This window comes from Sardina pilchardus, chromosome 14 (genome assembly GCF_963854185.1).
Source record: "Sardina pilchardus chromosome 14, fSarPil1.1, whole genome shotgun sequence".
Lineage (NCBI taxonomy): Eukaryota > Metazoa > Chordata > Actinopteri > Clupeiformes > Clupeidae > Sardina > Sardina pilchardus.
The window spans coordinates 18,823,548-18,847,103 of record NC_085007.1 but is presented as its reverse complement, the minus strand read 5'-3'; the positions used below and the strand labels follow the sequence as shown (position 1 = coordinate 18,847,103).

The 23,556-nt window shown below is 46.7% G+C and overlaps 1 protein-coding gene across 4 annotated transcripts in view; it reads left to right on the top strand.

The window, feature by feature from the left end:
* The first annotated feature begins 2,342 nt into the window (after window positions 1-2,342).
* The window catches only part of ppp3ccb (protein phosphatase 3, catalytic subunit, gamma isozyme, b), a 29,966-nt gene continuing 8,752 nt past the window's right edge, over window positions 2,343-23,556 (top strand). For all 4 annotated transcript variants that reach the window (XM_062553539.1, XM_062553540.1, XM_062553538.1 and 1 more), the window contains exons 1-9: window positions 2,343-2,910; window positions 12,298-12,495; window positions 14,508-14,632; window positions 19,917-20,028; window positions 21,954-22,099; window positions 22,537-22,676; window positions 22,813-22,890; window positions 23,061-23,155; window positions 23,300-23,425. In XM_062553539.1, the coding sequence (XP_062409523.1) occupies window positions 2,859-2,910; window positions 12,298-12,495; window positions 14,508-14,632; window positions 19,917-20,028; window positions 21,954-22,099; window positions 22,537-22,676; window positions 22,813-22,890; window positions 23,061-23,155; window positions 23,300-23,425 (1,072 nt within the window). In that variant the 5' untranslated portion in view covers window positions 2,343-2,858. The remainder of the gene's footprint in view (window positions 2,911-12,297; window positions 12,496-14,507; window positions 14,633-19,916; window positions 20,029-21,953; window positions 22,100-22,536; window positions 22,677-22,812; window positions 22,891-23,060; window positions 23,156-23,299; window positions 23,426-23,556) is intronic.

The window sequence follows — 23,556 nt, the reverse complement described above, 5'->3', positions numbered from 1 at the left end:
GCTAAGATAATCAGCCTCTCCACTCCCAGCCTATCACAGTCATCACACGTGCAACACATACAATAGCAACCAACAACACAGACCACTTCCTGAGTCAATTTCACACTGCTTCCATCCGGCCTGCAGACACAGAGCATTGAGCTGGACAAAAGTCCTCTTCAAAAGAAGTTTTGTTTCAACTGCCATCACAGTGCTGAACAAACTTACGTAGAGATCCAGTGTTACCCTTGTACCCCCGTCTGTTATGTGGATTTGTGTAACAGTGATATACCTACTTGTGTGATATGATGTGTTTGGGTATAGTGTTGGAACTTGGGAATATATTATATGTGCTGCCACGTGTTACATGCCATATGTATTATATGTAGTGATGTGCCCAGTCTTCTGTAGAACATGATGATGTGTAAAAAGCTATCCAGGACATGTAGGCCTATAAGGATGATAAAATGTTTTATTCTTTGTTTTGTTGTTTGTCATTTAGTGGGCCTGTTCTGCCAGAAAGCTGAACGTTCATCTTTACTTGGTGGATACAAGGCAACATGCTTGCCTGATATTTTTAAGGACAGAGGAAAAAAATGCCATTTAGTAAATTTGGATTATATGTAGGCTACAGTCCACTCCTTATTAACAGGCATGGTAAAATAGTCCTTAAAAGATATAGTTTTTACTTTTATATGTTGAGTATATCAGAACCTGTACTTTGTGACTTTTATTTGAGTAAAGAAGCTGACAGAAGAAGACAGAATACTGTAGTCATCGTCGCTGAGAGCAAAACGCCCCCCAGTGGGAGAAATGAAAATAGACTAATTTGGGTGAACCATAATTATAATCATTATCAACCAAATAATTTAAAACAATTTTGTGACTAGAGGGGGCACTTGGAGAGCACAGACAAACACCCTGTCTTTCAATAGGCTACTGAAAAGATTGGGGAAATAACCTTGATCAGAATGTTATCAAAATGTACCGTCCAGGCATCAATAAACTTCTTTTTAAAAAAAATCCAATGGTCTGAAAAAATCAGCCTGATAATAGACAGACAGACACACAGACAGACAGGCAGATATAGTACAAACAGGTAAACCAACCAACTGAATCTTCTCAAAATTATAAAAAATAAAAGTCAACTTTGAGGAAGGAAAGAAAATTGCTCATATCTGCACAACATTTTGAATTTATTAAATATGTCAAATTCAATTTATTAAAAATAGGCAGAATCAAAAATGTTACATCTGCTAAATGAATACATGTAAATACAACATTCTGGATTCTGCTTATTTTTGAATGAATCCAATAAATGTTATGTGCTTTAAGAGTTATCATCCCAAGTGGGAACAGAAGGCATTGTATCCATTCATTATTACTTTGGATAGTTGTATGGGCTCCATTTATCTGTCTCTGTTTGGCCATTTGGATTTGACCTTCAAAAGCTTGTGCCAGGTTGCCATGTTGACAGCTACTTTTTAATGTTGAACCCTGATTAAACTGTGTGACAATTGTGTGCATGTAAATTATTTGATATGATCTATTGGCTCTGTGAGTATACAAAGGGACATTCATGTAAACTTTCAGAATTATACTCATCTTTTAGGCCTACTGAAAAGTGTTTGATTCAAACAGGCTACCACGATAGTCAGCCAATGATGATTAGTCAAGTCAAATATTAATTCCTACTTCCAAAAATATTTTAAACCATATCATAGCCTACAGGACTAAATGGCATTACATGTGTTTATAATATAATATACTGTACTATAATATAATATCGTTTTCACAAATCCTGTTGTGAGGAACTTAGGTCTCTCACAAATGTAACCTAGATCAAATCTCAAAGACATCTACTGTCAAAAATATGTAAGGCCCTTTTGTAAGGACCCCTGCATTATTAAAATGTCTCTGAAATTAATTTACTTTTTTTTTTTTTTGTCAGAAATGTATCATTCTGAATGTATATTGGGAAAAATGCCATGAAGCGGGCCTCTTTGTAGGCTACATGTATCGCAAGTAGTCTACCTATTGTGTGATTCACTTTTTGGCCACAAGGTGCCACTGGTGAGATATGTTATACATCAAGTTGGCCTAACCTTCTTGCATTTTCCTTACCAAGATAGGCCTACAGCAGTGTTTTCATTGAGAAATAGCCATATTTACTGTCATCAAAACGTAGTTAACAAAATACACATGAGTTATTAATACAGCTACATTATAGTGATGTATAATCTTGAATGACACATGTTGAAGAAAATGCACAACTACATTTCCCGTGAAACATTGCAGTTACCAAGATCCGCCATGTTCTAGGAAATCCGCTTGTTCGTGGATTAGAATTTAATCCGAGAGAAGAGGGAGAGAGTCTGGACGATTCAGCGGGTCACGTCCAAACTGGAAGAAAGAGAGAAAAACAAAACAAAACGAAGAGGCATTTAACTGGAGCAAAAAATAGACTAGAACCACAGATGAGTGCTTTATGTTGTATAAGTAATAGCTTCAGTTTTGGGAAATTAGACTTTTCTCGATACTACTTGCAAGATTTTTCTTGTATTTCCTTGCTTCGTTGATTCATCCCTGACTGAAAATTGACAGCAGCTGGGCAACTAGCAAACGAAGGACAGATACGGAAGGAAAATACAAGTTTAGGGTTAAAGCGGGCTCCCCTTTCCCCTCCCCTTTCAGAGTTAAACTGTTAAATGCAATATAGACATCGCATCCCATTTTGGGTTGTCCTGTGTCTGACAACGAATATTAGCCACATTGGTAATAGCAAAACGTAGCTAGCAGAGGTTGCTAGCTGAATTAACTAGCTATTGCTAGCTAGCTACGCGGAGGAATTAATTTTTCGAACCAGAGGAAATTTCAAGATGTCTGGAAAAGAGCAGAACAAACAGTCAACCACCGAAAGGCTTGTCAAAGGTACGATTATCTCGTGTTCTTGTTTTGATCGAAGAGTTTTGCCATGAGATGCATTTTATTTTACATACTGGCTAACATCAAACTAGCTAGCATTATGTGACTCTTGAAGTCAGTCAGCTAGCTGACCGCAGTAAGTTAGCTATCGTTAGCTAAGTGCCAATGTTGGCTAGAGAACTGAATTATTAGTTGGCCGAGTGTCCACTCCTCGGGAGTGCAGGATGCCAGATACCCCTGTGTTACTGATAGAACATGTTGAGTTCTTAAAGAAAATGTGACGGATCTTTTGCTTAGATCATGTTTTTTTTGTGTGTAAATCGACTTGCATTGCATCTCCTTTTCTCATTTCCTTAACAGAAGATGCTAGCTAGATGACTCTCTGACTAGCTACATCATGAAATTACGCGCCTGCATCGGTAGTCCGTTCGGAGTTAAAGTTATCTATCCTGGCTAGCACGCCAGCATCCCCTCTAATGAATTTCAATATTATTTCGAACCTTCTTGACGTCTTATGATTACGACTTTTGTCCAGACTATGATCGGCATCGTGTGTTCGAGACTTGGACAAGATGGCTTATGCAGTTTTGTTAGCTTTAATGTGTGTCCTTATCCGTCGTTGTCCGAAACTGAACAGCATGCATGGTCAATGTCATCTCTCTCACTCTCCGCTCGACTGAATTCCAGGAGCTCTTCAGGCGTAGTGGGAGAATAAAATATGATTGTAAAGTCTTCTTGACGTTGTTACGCTGAATGCATTTAAACATGCTATCAATTGGCCTTTAATGTATTCACATGAATGCTATGCTACCGTCGTCGTGCTCTCATTCACATCCAACAAGTACCTTTGTGAATTTGCATGCGAGTGCTAGTATTGTAGAATGTATCAATGGCCCGGAGACCGTTGACCATGCATGGGTGTGAATATCAAAGATTATGTCTGCTCGAGCATTGGTATGATGCTTGTTCTCCTTTTTCAACCCGATGCCATTTTGAAGTGTCAGTGCGGATAGACCCGGACTCATTGACCATTAGCTGTTTTCAGACGAAATTTTATTCGGTAATGCATTTTTCCCCTGCTCAGAATATGATTGCATATAGCACGGTAATTGCATCAGCAGCATTTACCTGTTCCTGTTTAAAGTCATTAGGATACTGAACTACACGATCAACATTACTGCATACCAACATGGTAATTGTTTGTGATGGAAAGGAGTGTCTTATTTTCTCTGCAGTCAAACACTTTTAGGCTTGGGTACTTGTCCACCTCAAGCACAGATTTGGTTTTTGTCTGTTAAAAAGAAGAAAAGAAACCACACTGACAGTTGGCTCCCAATAAGTAGACTGACATTTTGCCTTGGAGTTGTAAATGGACTGAGGCAGACATTGTTAACCAAGGACCCTGAGAAACTTCCTTAGCCCCAGGGATGAGCCATGACACCCGGATCCCTAATTGGATTGTTACATCTTAGGTGGTGGAGGTGTAAAAGGAACATGGGAGCCAGGGCTCTTTTGATTAAAGCTGGCCCATCCTCTGGCACAAGGCCAGCTGGGCTCCCGGAGTCCCTCACCAGTCTCCTCTTGCTAAGAGCATAATTGATTCACTAATGAGTTGTGCTTATGGCTTGTAGTGCGGAGGCTTGGACACTAGTTGGCACATAAGGCTGCAGAGGGCAGAGTGTACTCCCCTCTTGTTTGAGAAGATTTCACTGGACTAAATGGCATCTCTAATAAGCCACGGTAAACCAAGCCCTAGTAAGTCATTTTGACGTGCCATGTGGGTGATCCCAGAATCAAATGCAATGCAAATGTCAGGGGGAATTTGTATGTCATTACCGGGAGTCTTTTGGGAAATCTAGTCACATTGCATCCCTTATTAATGTTTACACCCCAATGGCATAGAACGGTCCCTTTGGTGTTAAAGATTTCATTGATTATTTTACTGAGCCATTGGTCGGGGTGTGAGTAGCACGGCCAAAGGGGGCGTGGACAGTTCTTGATGTGTTTGGGCTTGCTGCATGAAGAGTGAGTCGAAAGCTCAGGTATTTTGTTGCAAATAGTGTTCTGCCTGCACATTCTACAAGTTGCAGCCAGTTGCAGGCACACTAGTACCATGGTTCCACAGTGAGCAAAATGTGCGATCACAGTTTGCATGTGCTGCTCGCTCCCATCAGAGGCAGGTGTTTTCAGATGGTAGTCTTCCACGGACGACTGTTGGTGACTAATTTGGGGTTTGATATTCAGAGTTGTCGAATGCTTCAGTGTGGCTGCATACAGATGAGTCCTACTGAGCCGCGTGGAAAGCGGGGGTCCCTGAGCTGTCGTGCACACTTGAAAGCTCTACTCGTCCACTTGGGCCCCGCTTGGCTGGGTTAAGTGCCGTTAAATGCTTTTCAAATCTGCCAGTTTCTCTCCATGACTCACTCTTTTTTTTTCTTCTTTTTCCCTTTTTTCTTTTTCAAAAGCAGTGTCACGACCAATTTTGTTGTGTATATGCATTACCATTTTAAAGTAGATGTGAATCACGCAGTGAAATTACAGTGTAGGCCTGGTGGTCCACCATGGTGGGTGGTGATGGACTCTCCTGAAGCTCACTCAAAGTCTACGAAACAGTGGAATCGGATGCTTTGACACACAACTTTTTTTTGTACAGGTGCTTTAGACCATAAAAAAATGTTTCCTTTTAGCTAAACATGCAACACATTAAGAGTGGCCTTGCATGTGTCAGCCCTGCAAGAAGAGAACATGCAGTAATCCTCCCACACTCCAGATTCCAACTGCACCACCTGCCAATCTTATCCAGTGTGCTTCCAATGTGAACAAATTCAGTGGATAGCCAGCATGACAAAGCCTTCTGTTCCTGGCTTTCACCCTTCATCATACGTGCAGAAAAACCCTATTGGTAGATGTGGCAGCATCATGCATGTCTAAATGCTGCAGTGACAACAATGTGCCACGTCAGGTCCCAGTGTGAATCCTGGTGTTTTCTGACCTTCTGGCTTATTTACAGATGGTAACAGGAGACGCTGGTCCTGCACCACCCTGCCAGTGTAATTACTTGGCCCTCATGCATGATTAAAGCTTGCTGCGGCCCTGACCAGGGAGCCCAGGGCCCCACCGTCCCAAAGTAGTGTGACCTCTGGTCTGCCACCGAGTTGTCTCACACACACACACAGACACACACACACACACACACCAGCCTGACAGCCCGCAGGACCGTCTGGAGCTGACGTCAGTCCAAGATGGTTCTGTCTCAGCTCCAGATTTTTTCAGAGGCTTTCACTGATTGAGTCTTAGTCATGGAGCCCAGCAAGGACGAGCTAGCAAGCATCTAGCTAGCATCATCACATCGAGCCGCCTCCGACTCTTCATAAGACTTTGGTAATCAATAGGACTGATTGTTGAGGTAAGTATGAAGTTAACAACAGTAGTGGAACGTGCTCCTCCTGATCGCTAAGAGATTTTGTCTATTGAGAATGCTAACTGCAATTGCCAGGAGAGTAGATCCTCTTTAGGGCTTTTCTCTTTGCCACATCTGTGGCTGCACAGTGAGCTAATTCTGTCAACATCTGTTGTGCACCCAGTGGACGTTAAGCAACTGCTGCAGAATTAGATTGTTGATTGTTGTTGAACCAGCGGTGTGAATTATGCTTCCTGTTTTGGTATTTAGCAGACCCTTTTTTTCAGAGTAACATGCAGTATATCAACACTACATTATTAGAAACTTGAATAGTTTCAAATAAAGTAAAAATGTTTACATCATAGCATCAAATATCAACAATGAAAAATTAGAGTTTTCACGTTAACAAAAAAAACATAAACAGGCCATAACTCAGTAAGAGAATAAATTAAGTCCAAGGTGAACAGAGTCAAAACATTCCTTGAAAGTTCCAAAACTATCACAAGATTTTTGAACATTACAATGCATTCCACCAACAAGTCATCACAGAGGAAAAGCGTCTTGACCGTGACCTTGTGGTCTTAATGGATGGTCGACATAACAGATGCTCATCAGAGGACTGCAGTGGTTTAGAGGGGACATAGCGCTAGATCATGGAATCAAGGTAGCAAGGTGCATATCCAGTGTCCTGTAGGCTTTGAAGCAGGAAGGTCAGCTAACAATGCGTTGTAATAGTTCAGCGTGGAACGAACCATGGCCTGCACAAGAAGTTGTGTGGGATGCTGTGTTAGATAAGGTCTGATGGACATTTGACTGAGTTGGTGATGGTCAGGAGGGTGGGTAGAAGAGGCTGTAGAGTTATCCCTGCAGTGTACCGACAGGACGATCTGCCCTCCACAGTTCTGTTGAATCAGTTTGGTTGTGATTCCTATACTGAAAAAAAAGGGACAAACCTCCTGTAACTAGGCTACTTGATTATACAGTGCCCTGCCAAAAAAGTCGCCTCTTGAATTTCAATGAGGAAATAAGCAAGAGCCTTTGATTGGTTAATTACTGCAGTCTGGTCTGGTAGCACGTTATTTAGTCTTATGCGGTGAATACCCTCTCATTTCTTTAACACCCATGTCCGAAGACGTGTCATGGATCATGTGAGATCGCTGAAATGACTAAAACTGGATCAAGAATTGTCCAATGCATTTTTTAAACCTGGTCTGGAAGGATGGTGCAGAACCATAGTGCTGAAGTATGTGGCAATACTAGCGAAATAGTTTAATAGTGAAACACTATTGTACAGTAGTGAAAATAAGAATATTTCCACGTGCAGTATGCAACAAGAACACACCTGACTTGGGACTATGTTGACAATTGTTAGAGAGGATAATCGTAAAGTTTGCTAGGGAGGATAAAGATTGGACTCAGGAGCAATGGAGGACGGTCATGAGTCCAGATTCTTTTCCAGGGTGATGGGCGTGTCAGGAGAGGAAGGGAAGCCCATAGCCCATCATACATAGTCCCCTGTTGTGCAAGCCTGCCTGGAGGCAGTGTTATGATCTGGGGTTGGTCAGGTCAAGGTTCAGCAACATTATGTGACAATAAAATGATATCCGCTGACTCCCTGCATACTGCATGACCAGGCTTTTCCATCAGTGGATTTTCCTGATGACACGGTCATATTTCACAGGCAACGGTACCAGGATTCATAGGGCTGTAGTTGTGAAAGAACGATTCACAGAGCACAAGACATCTTTTTCACACATGGATTGGCCACTGCAGTCCCATGCTTAACCCCACTGTGAATCTTTGGGATGTGCTGGAGAAGACAAGGTCTTAGTGAAAAATGATTACTTGCCATGAAATAAAAGTTGAAACATTGCAAGAGTTTATCAAAACTCTGGCCATGGCAAATGGCATGCTGTGGTCCAACAAAATATTAGGGTGCAACTTTTTTTTTTTTTTTTTCAGACATTGAGCAAAGTCTACTCTATCAAAGTCACCCTAAAAGAATCGTTCTGTAGGAGTATGATGCTTAACTCTGGGGATTAATTGTGTACTCTACCACAAGTTGGCTGTCACTGTGCTTTGCTGATGTGGAGCCTAGAGCTTGAGTTTTTTGCTGTTTTGAATCAAAATAAACTTTCTCAAGTAGACCTAAAAACGTATGTATTGGCATGCTATCAAAGTATTAGCCTTATAGTGTTATTTAAACTCCCGTGACTACAGAAATTCCCATAAGGCTGTTCCATCAGTGTGAGTTTAGTGTTTTAGCGCTGGAATCATTGGGGTGTAGACACATCCTCACTTTGATGTTAAAAATATATACTCCAGTCTGTACTGTACTTATAATGCAGGGCATGATTTTCATTTTCAGCCATTCATAGCGTACCTTGATCTTCAGCCTAAAAGGATGGCATTGTAACACAAGCCTACTTTAGCGGTCATGGTTTTGCATTGCTTACCTGTAGCTTTTTGCATCTCGGCGACTGCTGTGTGGTGTGGTGCTCTCCTTTATGCCGGGGCCAAAGTAATCGCAAGAGCTGAGTTATTTTTCGCTCTTCCAGCAAAATTCTTGACATTTTCAGAATGAGTTAATGGCGTGCCAAAGCGAGGAGAATTGAACCAGTTCAGCTCTTTCTCAGGAGGCCAGCCCAGTCGCCTTGAATCTCGTGCGACCTGCTTTTGTTTGAGGCATGTTCGACGGGAGCCTGCTTCAGGGGCGGACAAGCCCACAAAGAGAGGATTGATTAAAGTGGAGTGTCTGACTGGTGGAGGGGCCGTGGGCCTGACGAGACACGACGAGTGTGATGTCGGGAGATCAATAGTGGCAGCACTGCCGCGCTGCAGCGTCTGCCGCTCGGTACATCAGCTGCTCGCTGACACCCGTCAGGTGGCGAAGGCCCCTTTCCGACAGCACCTGCCGTACGGCTCACCTCACACCACACCAGCTCTTATGGGTTTGCAGCCAGCTCATTGGCATCTTTTAATGTGCGCTCATGAAAATTTGGCTGGACAGAAATTTGAATTGGTGCGCGTTCGGTTATAATGCAAATTAGAAATGGACACTCTGTGGACACTGAAGGGAGGAGTTGTGAACAGCTGTGGGACTTCAACAGAAACGGCTGATAAAAATTGCAACAGATGCAAATTTATGTGTTTCTATTAACCTTAATTACAGTATACCTTATTTGAATGAGGAGTTAATCCACCCCACTTGCAAATTGAATGTTTATTTGCATTAAAATGACAATTTTATGTGCATTTCAAGCACATCCAGTCAGGAGTTCTTACTGGTCAAAATGTGATGTAAAAAAAGTTGGATGTGTCTGTTGTGGTTTTTCAAAAGCTACATGGCCCTCAGCCAAAAAGTGGAGCCGTGCTGTGTGTACCTGTGCGCTCATAGGTTAAAAATCAGGACTTGATAAGCTGTGTGGGCTGGTGCAAGTCCACCGCATTGTTTGGGCTCGGCACAGGTCTCAATTTGGCTCGGCTGACAGGCCCCGCCAGGTTGAGAACGACGAGCCGTCATCCTCGGGGCAGTGGAATGAGATTGAGCTGTCAGAGGAAGCGGCATCGTGTGGGGGAGGCAGTCAGACGAGCTGGTTTTGAATGGCGCTGTCAAGTTGGACAGCTGCCCATTTGGTAGTAAAATCTGCCCTCTTCCGTGAAGGAGCCGGGCGCACATGCAAATCGGCCCTGTTTAAAGCTGAGGAGCTCCCTCCCATTCGCCATTCAGTTCAGCGTGCGCTCAGACCCTCAGGCAGATGGTGGTCTTGATTTTTTTCTTCTTTTTTTTTTTCTTTTGGTTTTAGTGAGCTAAGGCAAATGAGCAGGTGTGCCCTGGCCACCCCCTCAGGCGTCATGGCAGACTGGCTACAGCACGACCATTTTCACTTCCTCTTGTTCAGTTCACACAGCGCCGCTACTGTACTGTACCACCAGTCGATGAGCGAAAGAGATAGCGAGAGAGAGAATGATAGGCGCTCTCCAACAACACACCAACCGGTCTCTCTCTCTCTCTCTCGTATGCATGCTGTCATCTTGGTTCAGTGGATAAGTCAATCATTCACTGGTTTTGAAAATGCGCCTCCTGAGAGCAGGTTGGGTTTGAGCGGGCTTCAGTTTGGCGAGCTGTCCATCCAACCCTCACCCCCCCCCCTCTGCCCCCCTTAGCCTCCTGGCTCATCCTCCTCTTACTCCTCCTCATCCCAGCGCCTCAGCTGGCTGCCCGGCATTGAGTGCAGTGGCAGAGGTCCAGGGCCGCATTCCTGCCCAGCCCCCGGTGTTGCAAGCCAGCCGGGGCCTGCGACCCTTGCAGGGGTAATTCCCCCACCGCGTCGCTGTCCGCTGGAGTCCCGCGCAGCCCGGTCTGCCAGTGCCACGCCGCGGTGGAATGCCTTACCTATATTTGTGCTCGGATTCCTGCTGCTCAGAATAAACTCCACATCCCAGGGTGCATGACGACGTGTGTGTGTGTGTGACTGATGTGTGATCCAGCGTTCATACACGCAGCGACGCACAGTGTGTGTGTGGCGTAGGGATATACACTAATGCATGGGCTGCTTTATGTATGGCTCTTTCATATATGCCTTTTGCATAGTAGCCACAAGGCACCAAATCTGCTCTGCTGCGCTGCATTAAACAAACAATGTCTGAACCTGCTTTCCCAGGCTAATAGAGGCTTTGCCTAATCCCTGGTTCTTAGTGCTTGTGCAAAGCTTACAACCTCTTCCCTGGTCGGCCCAGCTAGACCTCAGGATATTGCTGCGGTTTATTTATACACCGACCTCCCTTCCATAAGGCCCAGCAACAGCAGCTCTCCCCACCTCCACCACCACCACCACCACCACCACTCTCCTTTGTGGATGCCCATGTTGCTGATGGGGGTGGGGGTTGTGCATGCTGCGCTGGCCATATGTGTTTCCATAACGGACATCATATCTCCCTCTAGGCCTTGCCTTCAGCAGCTGGGCTGGCCACCGCCCCGCCCCCCCCCCCCCCCCCCCCCCCATCCATTTGCCTGGTTTGAGTTGCCATGGTCGTCTGGAAGACACTTCAGAGATGCAGGCGACGAGGCGCAGCATAGCATAGTGCTATAGGGAGCTCTGGTGTCGAAGATGGTCCCATGGTGACATTCGCAAGCCGAATATGGCTCATGGTAAACCAGGGCACCAGCAGTGTACTGGTGGATCATCATATTGTGGCAAAAAAAAAAAAAACTAGTGTAGATTGGGCTCATTGCTTTCAGCAGTGCCCTCATTTAGTTGAAACCCATGCAACCCAAAGGTGTCAGAAATTAAAATGTGCCACCAAGACCACAAACCTCATTGAGGAGAGAGACTGCTGATCCTGTGCAAACATTTCACACACACACCCTCTGTCTGAACCTGTAAAATCAGATTATGATGAGACCTCACCCTGCTGCACTTTCCTCACTGGCTGTGTGTTTGCACCCTGTGCTCTGCATCAGTTCATGTATTAGGCCAGTGCGGGCTGTTGGAAGGAGAAGATGGGCCTCAGTTTAAAAAAAGGAAAGACCACAAACCTCAGACAGAAATGGAGACACTGCTGAACCTGTGTGCATGTTTTTTCACAGACAGACTGACATGCAAACACAAACTCCCTATCCTAACCTGTACTCTAACCAGTGTACTGGATGTTGTGACCTGATGCTAAAATGTTACCCGCTGTTTTTTTCTGCGTTGGCATCCTGTGTCACATGTATTAGCACAGTGCCACCCAAACCCTTAGGAGGCACATGGGTAGAGAGATGTCTCGCCGAGATTCTTCTTCCCCTTTTGAATCGAATTCAAACGTTCACTGCATTGGCCTTTGCCTCAACCTACTGCGCTCACTTTAGCAGATGCAAAAACGAAGGCTTTACCTGATCTAAACTGGCCAGTGGATCTACCTGCTCTCTGCGCTCGAAATGAGTTCAATCTCTTGTGCGCTCAACATCCCTCTCTCTCTCTGTCTGGTTCTCTCCTCTCTGTGTGCAGCGGTGCCGTACCCTCCCACCACGCGCCTGTCCATGAAGGAGCTGTACGAGGACGGCAAGCCCAAGGTGGAGCTGCTGAAGAGCCACCTGGTGAAGGAGGGCCGCCTGGAGGAGGAGGCCGCGCTGCGCATCATCAACGACGGCGCCGCCATCCTGCGGCAGGAGAAGTGCATGCTGGAGGTGGAGGCGCCCATCACAGGTACGCCAGCACACACACAGACACACACACACACACACACACACACACACACACACACACACACACACACACACACACACACACACACAGACAATGGCCGCGTTTCCCAGATTCATTAAGAAGCTCTTAAGTGCTAAGAACTTCTCAGGAGCGTTCTTAGAACGTTCTTAGAGCGCTCCCAAGAAGTTCTTAGCACTTAAGAGCTTCTTAACGAATCTGGGAAACGAGGCCATTGTCAGCTGTCAAACTCTAGACAACAGTCAGACATGTTTTCTTCAGAGACCCCCCAGAGCAGCCCATCGGTATATCTGTCCACCTCAAGCATACCACGTTTATATTCTGAGTCCTCGGCTAACACAGCCGAAGCTCTGCTGCATATTAGTGCATATCACATTACATTCATGCTTCCTGGCCGCAATTGGGTTAGCCAGTAATATTCTCCTCCTAATGATAGTCACTCAGTGGCTATCTCTATGCCCTCACCCATTCTCCCACCACAGCAAGCCACACTGCTTGCACCAGTTGCATTCAACATAGTGCACGCTGATCCTGCATGATGCGTTAACGTTATGGCCTTAGGCCACTGATGCCCCTCTTCAACTCCACTGCATGTCTGCACAGTCGTATACTACACACAGACAGCTGCGTAAACTCAAGCTGTCGAGCTCTGTGGCACTCTTCGGCCAATTAGACGCAATACCAGCAACCAGAAAGCGCAGCAAAGCAAAAAGCATTTGGAAGGCCAAGGGGCTCGTTTCTAATTGCCTACTAATAATATTACCCTCGGAAGACCATCTCTGAGCTGATGGGACAGGCAGGCGGGCTGTGGTCATTCAGTGACCAGGGAATAGGCTAGACGATCATGTTGGTTTCGCATTGGAAGGCGATTGTATTACCTCCACACCCCCCCACGGACCCCTGATGTCCTTGGCGCTGCCACATGTGCTAGAGGGGATTTAAGTCCTCTGAAGTCCACAGGAAACCCCAACCGTCCTTCCCCACCCCTCCCCGCTGTGCTCTCTGCTGAGACCCCTGCACATACTAACAGGTGCTGGGGGTAAAAATGGCTCCGTTTGCCCTGCTCTCTCCAGCGGGTTAGCAATGCTCACCCCACCCCACGCGCCGCCGTCCGATGGGGCAGACGCTGCCCAGGCTGTCAAGGCCAGGGCCTCTCCCTGACAGCAGGCTCCCCCGCACCAGGGAAGCCTTCGCCAGGGCCGAAGGGGCCGGCCTCTCGGCTCCCCTTACAGATGGTGACATGCACCTGTGTAGCCTCTCCACGAAGACAAGGGAACTCACGATCCGCACAGTCTATGTCCTCCAGCCTGCGTCAGCCCCGACCCCCCCCCCCCCCCCCCCCCCCCCATCTCCCCCAAACTTTGCAGAGAGACAAACATCAGCTTTTGTTTCCTCCCGTGGGACCCCGTGTTCATAATTAGTCGCTACCGTTTTGCGCCCCCTTGCCTGCGACACAGATAGATGAAGGGCCACACGCATCCTCAGGCGGGAGTGTAATTAGAAATGTTTGCTTACCACACGCAACCCACAACAGTTTGTCCACATCCTCAGAGCTCTTCTCGCTGTTCTGCACGCTCCTCTCAACATTGGGTTTCTGTTTGACTGTTCCACCTATTTATTTATTTATTTGGTTTTTTGATGGTATTGTTTTTTTAAAAAAATAAATAAATACTTCAAGCTGATTATAAAAAGCACCAGGTTTGGGAATTTATCTTTTTAGCAAATACGCCCTGTCCCAGGGGATTTATTCATAGCCTTCTGCTCCGACGAAAGCTAGTGTCTCAGTCACCGGTGATGACAGTCAACATTGATCAACAGATTATGACATCTTGTCAACAACCATAATTGTCTCGTTCGGTGGATGTTTCGCTCCGTGGTGTTGATGGTGCACGTCAGCAAACCGCAAACGACAGGCCAGCACTGATGCATTTTTATGACCTCTCCCCGTTGCTAATGCGCGCCTTTTTGTTTGTTTGTTTTTTGTGTGCTCGCAGTGTGTGGGGACGTTCATGGCCAGTTCTTTGACTTGATGAAGCTGTTTGAGGTGGGGGGCTCCCCCAACAACACGCGCTATCTCTTCCTGGGGGACTACGTGGACCGAGGCTACTTCAGTATCGAGGTAGGTGTCACAGAAAGTACTCTATGGCTAACCACAAGATGTCTGTGCGCAGAGAGAGAGACACACACACACACACACACACACACTCGCACACAAACACTTTCACCCATATTAGGCGTGTGCAGTGCTTACTGTATTAGAAACCCCTTCTAGCACCACTCTGACTGCAGTCAGTTTAGTGTTTCCTCTTAACTCTCTGTGGCTTATTTCCTGTTATTAGCTTTTGCGATAAGAGGAAAAGAAAGTTAGCAGAAAGGGCCCACCAGATAAGTCGTTGGGTGGCGTGCTTGAAAGACCCATGGCCTGGTTCCCTCTGCGTCTAGATCACATGCCCAGATGGGGCATCTGAGAGAGCGGGTGGAGCAGGGAGAGGATGCCAAGCTGGGGCACCCTGCCGGCTGCGCTCGCGTTGTCTGACTAATCGCCGTGTCACCTCCATTTCCCCGCCACATTATGGTGGGGTGGGGTGGGGGTGGGGGTGTGAGTTGGGGCAGGAAACCACGGACGTTGCGCTCTCTCACACACACACACTCACTCTCACACATACTCACTCACTGTCTCTTGTCTCTCTTTCTCCATGGGGAGAAATGACTGCCTTATACCTGTCTCTCATAACTGGGCTAACGGACAGCTCGTCACTCGATTGTTCTGCTTTCGCTTTGAAGCAGGCGTCAACGTTGCTGTCATCACCTTTTTCTGGTTGGTGGCTTATAAGGTTTATTTGGCTTACAAGGTTTGTTGAATGCGCACGTACATGTACATCGTGTCATTTTCATTTCGGTACTTTGTACTTTTCAATTGCTCGTTCTGTCATAGCCTGTGGCTCCTCTGTCAATTTTACCCATGAAGAGACTTGCATGTGTGTCATTTTATAGAGCAGTTCCTGTCTGCTGTGAAGAGGAAACTCATTAGTTGCCTGTAGTTCCTCATACACAGGCTGGTATTTTACTGGTGTGTGGTATGTGACACTTGCCCGGCTGAGTGGCGTTAACTTGTTCTTGCACCGAAAAAAAGGGGCGTGAGACAATTTCTGGAATGGTGAGATTTTGAGTTTGCTACTCAGGTCCTTTTCTTCTGTGGCCTGAAACTTGAGCTCGCCCTGACTTAGAGTTGCCACCCTGTGAAAAATTGGCTGTTTGGGATATCTGCAGAAAATGCACCGTCCCGCGTTATTTTCTGCCGTTTTTGTACTGCTGCAACGGCTTTTTTCTTTTCTTTTCATGCCCATACACCTCCACCTAACCTTGAATACACTCCCCAGGTTGATTTTGTTCACTCAGGTCCTCCCCTGCGGTTTCTCTCAAAAGCCTCTACTGTGGCGTTATCTCAGGAATGCCCTCCAGGTGTAGGCTTTAGAAGGGGGTGGGGTGGGGGGGGGATCTGTGTGTTGTGTTCTTGCGTGGTATGAAGTTTCTTGTCACCCCTATGTCGAGGTTCATTTTTGGTTGTTGATAAGGCCTCACTAGGCTCCAGAAAGCTGCATAAAGGTCGGGTGGGTTTTTATATTTTTTATTTTATTTTTTATTATCGCTTCAGGGGAAATGGCTGTCATGCATCGCAGAGTAAACCCATTATTCTGAAGTGAATAGTTTCATTATTTGAAGAAGTGCCAAAGGGCCGTGTACCCGATCATACCGCTGTGTGAATCATCAAAACAGAGAAGCATCTTTGCTCGTCGCAAAACCCTTTAGTGAGGTCGGACATCTGTGTTTAAAACTTTAAGTAATTTCTTGGAATTTCTCACCAGTCGCCCGCTAATACAGTAATCTCTTGTATAGCACACTTAGTTGCCAGGCAACCAAGGAGCCCTGCCCTAGTCGAGCAGCGGCAAAGTGCTCCGGCCTTCTAAGAGAGGCCTCGTCTTCCAGCGCCGCCATTCACAAACACCGCCATGTGTCACAGGTTTTTATTTTCTGACCGCGCGGCTTGTAAACCCCTGTCTCGATGTTTATGGCTGCCGTCTCCCTGGAAAGGGTCCCCCGTCACGGAGCAGTTAGAGGCATTCTGCGAAAATGAGCGAGGCGTGGCCCGACGAATGGGACATCTCCAGGGCCGAGGAGACGCAGCTTCCCTTCCTGCCGTGTCCTTATAAAAGTGTCCGCTGACTCATTCCCAGAGCGGTCTTTCTCGGTGAGGGATGTCTTTTTTTTTAACGTCCTGCGAGTGTTCAGCGCGATCAGGAGGCTCTCGTGCACAGACCTCAGGCAGTACTCTGCTCTTGAGTTTGGGCTCTTCCTGTTTTAGTTTGGCTTCACGGGTGTTGTTGAACGCTTTGGACTGAATGGGGGTGACTGCGTGTGTGGCTGAAAAGGGCATTTGCTTACCTCTCTCTTCTCACTGCGCCCTGGTCGCCCACCACCTGCAGGCAAAGTTCAGGGCACCCATGCTGAAATGTCACAGTTCAAAGAGGCGGCCCATGCCGACGTGTGGGTCGGGGGCGGAGGGGGGGGACACAGACGGCCACTCAGTGGGACGTGGCGGTCACATGGAGCTTTCTAAGAGCGACCGAGAGTGAGGACTGACCACAACAAAGACCTCGTGCCTGGGATCCTTCCAGTACATCACAGGCGCCCCCCCCCCCCCCCCCCCCCCCACCGTGCAGAAAGCTTCAGTCAAAACTCACCAGGCCCTACCCTCGTTGGAACCAGCCTTGTCCACTTGGCTACTGAGTGCTGGCCCAGGGAAAACAGAGACGGGACTCTGGTGCCTTTATCAGTCATTTCCCCATCAGCTTCCCTCAGTCCCCCTCTCTTGGTCCTCATGTTTTGACAAGAGACTTTAGTCAGATTGTATTTGTTTGTTGTAGCGGGTAATTAAATGACCATAATGTTGTCATACAAAACACTTGAATTTTCCATCAGATGTCCCAGTGTAAAAGTCAGTCATCCATTGGGTGGTGACGTACTGTAGCCACAGAGTGGATTCATGTTCATGGCATTTACAAAACCTCACCTGTTGATTTATATCTCAGTAAGGATTACCGAAGGTAGAACTCAAATGATAAAACCAATCAGTAAAAAAGGTATTTGCTGATCTTTTCAAGTCAAGCCCATCTTCACTACTTTTCATGCAAGTACGGCTCTGTTACTGTAGGTTTGTAGAGATTCATTTCCTCAACTCTTTTATCTTGGCATGCTTTTGTACAAAACGATAATATACAGATGATGAAACAGAATTTAAACCACAAGTCAACAATATTTTAACCAACGATTGCTGAAACACTGTCAGCGTCAGTATTATCACCCAATAAGCGCATGAGATTAGACCTGGTTTCCCGTGTAACCTTCTGTCGTTCAGCATAAACTGAATTACAGTAACATAGATAAGGAAACGCCAGCGGAAGCATGTTGCTCAGTTTGAGCAAAACGTTGCATTTACAGTTGGATGTTGTTCATGACCAGGTCACCAGGTCATCATTGGACACAACACACAACCCATAGATTGAAATGGATAGCTGCTCCTGCTGCTGCCATCAAATACTTAAGTATTTGTGACCTTCATAGCAGCATGCCAATGGTGTCAAAGGTGTGTGTGTCCCAGTAGTGTAGCCTAGAAGTTACGTCCTGTACTTAGTCTGAATGTTTTTGCTGCCATGTTGTTAATTATTGAATACCAAACATCCTTTGTGGACCAGTAGTGATATACGGTGACATTAAAGAATGTTGCATCGAATAGTGCTTACTTTCATTTTGATTACTCAGTGGCCATATTAACCAGCACTCGGAGCTGTCTGACTTGACCCATGAGTCCCACACCAACACACAAACAGGAAATGGCGAAGGCTTCCGCCGAGCTCGCACGTGTACTCAGGTGATAAGAAGAGCCAAAAGCGTGGCCAGTGTTTTGCTGCCGCTGCAAGGCCTGCACCACCGCAGTGGAGATCGACTGACTGATTGGTCCGCAGGTCACGTGTGTGTGTGTGTGTGTGTGGTGCCGCTGTGCTAACAAATGACCCACTCTGCTCTCGGCTGGTCTCTCGGCCACTCCTAATTTTTAACCCGTCCCTGCCTTGAGGGCAGCCAGCCATCCGATGATCGGGCATTGAGAGTTGTTATCAGGTTGCAGTTATAGATCCCGCTCACTCATTGTCTTTCTCTATGCGGCAGTGTTCTGTCTTAAACGCGTGTGTGTGTGTGTGTGTGTGTGTGTGTGTCTGTTTGAGTGTGTGTGTGTGTGTTGTAAAGGCAGCGATTATACTATTGTGCATACTGATAAAACAGTCCGGCTGTATCCCAGCTTCACGTGCTAGTGTTATCTGTATCGGTTTATTTTAACTGACATTTAGAGTCATCCCGTTAGCCAGTCTTGGGGTTGTCAGGGCTTAGGAGCGTCTGGAAATAGAAAAGAGGAGGGAACGGAGGGGCACTCCTCTTTCAGCAGCCTCACTAGAGGAGCGCGAGGAACGACAGACGCACTAACCAGCTCTGACGGCACTGCGTCCTGTGGGCTGCTTTGAGCCCTGCAGGAGACCCAGCATGCCTTTGCTCATAGATAGCTACTGTAGATAGATACGTAGGTAGATAGATACTTTATTTCATTAATAAATTAAATCTAATACTTATATATTGTCATTCTTTTCTTGCAGGATTTTATAGATAGATAGATAGATAGATAGATACCCGTAATTTCCCGACTATTAGTCGCAACTTATACATTGATTTTGCTAAATTTCCTCAGATATTAGGTTAATACAGGGGGCCAGTTAATATGGTGTTAATATGGTTTTGTTTCTTTTTAACTTTAACCTGCGGCTTATACACAATGCGGCTTATATGCGGGAAATTACTGTATATAGATAGATAGATAGATAAATTAAATCTAGTGTTTAGTCATAGTCTTTCTTTTTCTTGCAGGATTTCTTATGGCCTCGTGAACAGTTTAGTGCTCAGTAGTTTAACCACATTGTGACATTTATGCCACATTAAATTTGACCGCCTGCCTATTTCATATGATTCCACTCCAAATATGCGTCCATTTGACAATGTTCATCCACAAAACAGAGTTAACTCATGTCTGTATGATTCAAGCCTCAGTCCCTCAAGCACTGACCACCCCCACCATTGCCCTCATTTAGACACACTCAGAGGAGTGGAGCTGAGCGACAAGTGATGCTGAATATGAATATGAATGTAAATGTGTATGCTGTAGTCGATGTGATGTTATATTCCTGTAAACGTAACGCGGTGGGTGAGCTTTTAAAGACTGCATCTGTGCTTTGTGTTTCTGCGCTGCATGTTAACGTTCTCACCGTCTGTCGTCTCTCTCTCTCTGTCCTTGGTTACAGTGTGTGCTCTTTCTGTGGTGCCTGAAGATCAACCACCCCAACACTCTCTTCCTCCTCCGAGGCAATCACGAGTGCCGGCATCTCACAGAGTACTTCACCTTCAAACAGGAGTGTAAGTTCTACTGGCAGAAGCCCAGGAAACGGGGACCGACACCCACCTCCGCACCTAGTCACACATACACACACAAACACGCACCCACCCACGTTTCAACCGTTTTCTATGAGACCATATTATCTTTGTTATTATGACTATTACTTCCTTTTGTATGATCTGTTCAATTGATGAGGCAGAGTTTGAATGCCCGTAGTGCCATTGTGGAGAGTTCAGTTCCCACTGGGAGAAAATGGCTGATAGAATGCCGACACCGCATTGTAAGTGGCGCCGGCTCAAAGTGTTTGCTGAACGACTCAAGGCTGAAGTAAGCCGGCGCTCCACAGGTAGAGCTCAGGCATGTCTGATGACAGGTCGAACTAAATTGAGGCTGGTGGAACTCGATGAGCATTGCCTAGCTACTGGCCGGGGGAAACCATAGCAACGGCGCACATTTCTCGCTCGCTCTATAGAAGCCGGGGGAGCGGGGAGGCGGCAGCGGCAGCAGTCGTGTCCTTGTGCGCTAACAGCTGAGTGGGCGAATGCCAGCAGACCCTCTCAGCTCAACTCTGCTCCGGCCCACGCCGTCTGACCACTCGCACAAAAGCCGGCACGCCCCCCCCCCCCCCCCCCCCCCCCGTTCTGCATCCAGCCGGCAGCGGCGTAGAAAAGGAGCTCTGGCCTCGCGTTCCAGAGCAGCGGAATAAATTACACAACAGACCTGTTTGTTTCCCCTGGATGGAAAGCGACCAATTAGACCACCAGGCATCCCTTGTCTCACACAGGCTCCGAATGTGAAAGTGTTTTGGAAGCTATTTAGAACAGTCCGTCCCTGTTGGGGAATATGCCTCCCTAATCCTGACTGACACTGTGTGTATGTCTGTTTTGTTTTTTTATTTTTTTATTGTTGTTATTTTTGTTTGTTTTTGTACATGTGTGTTTTTTTGTGTGTATGTATGTATGTATGTATGTGTGTGTTTTGCTCTGTGTTTATCGCACAAGGCTTTCGGAGAGCTTGTTGTGCCCTCCCCCCCGCGGCGTAAAGAGCTAATGGCGGACCTGTTGGCGATGAGGTGATGACGAGTTCCAGCTGAGCGCAGTCGGTAGTAGCGCCGCTGTGTGTCCCTCTCCTCTAGGCTTCAGTCGGCCGTTTGGCGTCACAGCCAGCCACAGTGCTGATGATTTGTTTAAAACTGCCAGAGAGTCCCCCTCCACACACACACACACACCCCTACACCCGTTCTTCACTTCCTGCCCAGATAGACAGCGTGTTCCTGTGTTTAATTAATTAGACACCCCACTAGTCTGATCACGCATTGTAAGTCTGTTCTACTCATTATTTGAGTTTAGCCTGCTAGTTATGTATGTACTACATACATCTCATTTTGTTAGCCGATAAGGTCGAGGGTCGATTGGTGACTATATGAGTGGAAATATAGGCTTACAGTGCATACTGCATACTTCCTTATTGTCTGGGCTACAAGTGAAGAGATGCCCTCCAGTTTGAGTACACTGTGGCTGACGTCAAACAGCACTGACTTGTGAGAGGTAAAATAGCCCATGTGATGTGTCATGCTTCAACTGGTTCTAGCCATAGATGATTGAATGATAACTCCCCCTTCCCTGTCCTGGACGTGTAGGCCTTGCTTGTTAGTGCGTGTGTCTGGTTAACCGTGTAGAATGTGAGACCGCCGAGCAGGTAGGTGTGTCCCTCCCCACCCCTACCCCTCCCACACCCCACCCAGCTAGTGTGAAAGGGCTGGCTCGAGAAGGCTTCAATGTGCCTTCTCGTGCCCGCACCTCTCAGCCCCCCCCTCCCCCCTCCCCTGCAGTCTCTTGGCCCCTCCGAGCAGCAGATGGACGGAGAGTGACCTCTTCTCCACCCCCACCCCCCCCCTTTCCTTCTTCTGTGTGCTGCCCCCCCCTCTCTCCCTCCCCCCTCTCAGGTAAGATTAAGTACTCGGAGCGTGTGTATGATGCCTGCATGGACGCTTTCGACTGCCTGCCACTGGCTGCATTGCTCAACCAGCAGTTCCTGTGTGTGCATGGAGGCCTGTCCCCAGAGATCACCTGCCTGGATGACATTCGGAAGGTAAGGCCCCAGTTGGGTTACAGCCCTATGGGCACCAGGGTTCCTCCAGCCCAGGTACCCCCCCAAACATTTGTCCTTGGTGATTAATCACTTGTCACTTTTTGACTAATGTCGTCTTGTGACTTGATGCACACAAAGTGTGTTTTAAAGAAATAGCAGTGGTGTAGTTTGTGTTCCATTTTACCATTGGTTACCATGTTTCTGAAAATGTTCAAATTCAAGCAAACTCCCTTGTCTTAATGCATTATGCAGCCATTATTTTCAAATATTGCAGTAGTTGGTGTAGTATTTGTCTGACCATTTGTGTAGTATTGGTCTGACAAGTAGCAAAGCAGAAATGGCCTTACGGACCACAATGCTGTGTGTGATTAGCTGTGAATGTTCTATAGGTAGCGCATACCAGCCTCTGCAACTCCTGTTCTTCTTTCCCTCCACAGCTAGACCGATTCAAAGAGCCCCCGGCGTTTGGGCCCATGTGTGACCTGCTGTGGTCAGACCCTGGCGAGGACTACGGCAGCGAGAAAACAGCTGAGCACTTCTGTCACAACAGCGTCCGCGGCTGTTCTTACTTCTACAGGTACGGACGCCGCTCGCTCACCCGTGTCTCTGCACTCCGTTTGCCAGGGATTTTGGATACAATGTCACGTTGAACGTGTTGGTGCTTGTCTGCACACTTCTCGAATGTTGTTTTTTTCTTTCTCCTTTGGCCTCAGTTACCCGGCAGTATGTGACTTCCTGATGAATAACAACCTGTTGTCCATAATAAGAGCACACGAAGCCCAGGATGCAGGGTGAGTCTCGTCTTCCCTGTCTGTCTGTCTGAGTCTCGTCTTCCCTGTCTGTCTGTCTGTCTGTCTGTCTGTCTGTCTGTCTGTCGCCCAGCGCTTTATTGACTTCATGGGTCGTTGTCGCGGCGTGTTTTGGTTGATTGATGAGTTTATTTGTCTTCTCTACACTTCAGTTACCGAATGTACAGAAAAAGCCAGACGACAGGTTTTCCTTCATTAATCACAATCTTCTCCGCACCAAACTACTTAGATGTGTACAACAACAAAGGTGAGGGACATTTTCAGACAAACATGCCCGAGTGTGCATATTTACATTTTGTTATTAGCGGAATGAAAACCGATGTAAATAGCGGTAATCCCATGGACTGTCTCCACCTCACACGATCATGTGTTTTGAAATGTTCATCTCCAGCTGCTGTTTTGAAATACGAGAACAACGTCATGAATATCCGACAGTTCAACTGCTCCCCGCATCCTTACTGGCTGCCCAACTTCATGGACGTGTTCACGTGGTCACTGCCCTTCGTGGGAGAGAAAGGTGAGCGGTGCTACCGAGCAGCCGAACGGCCTTCCACTCTGATATGCTTCGTTCTGTGTGTTCTCCCTTCCTCTTCTCTACTCTTTTCTGATGCCATATTGTGTGTGTGTGTGTGTGTGTGTGTGTGTGTG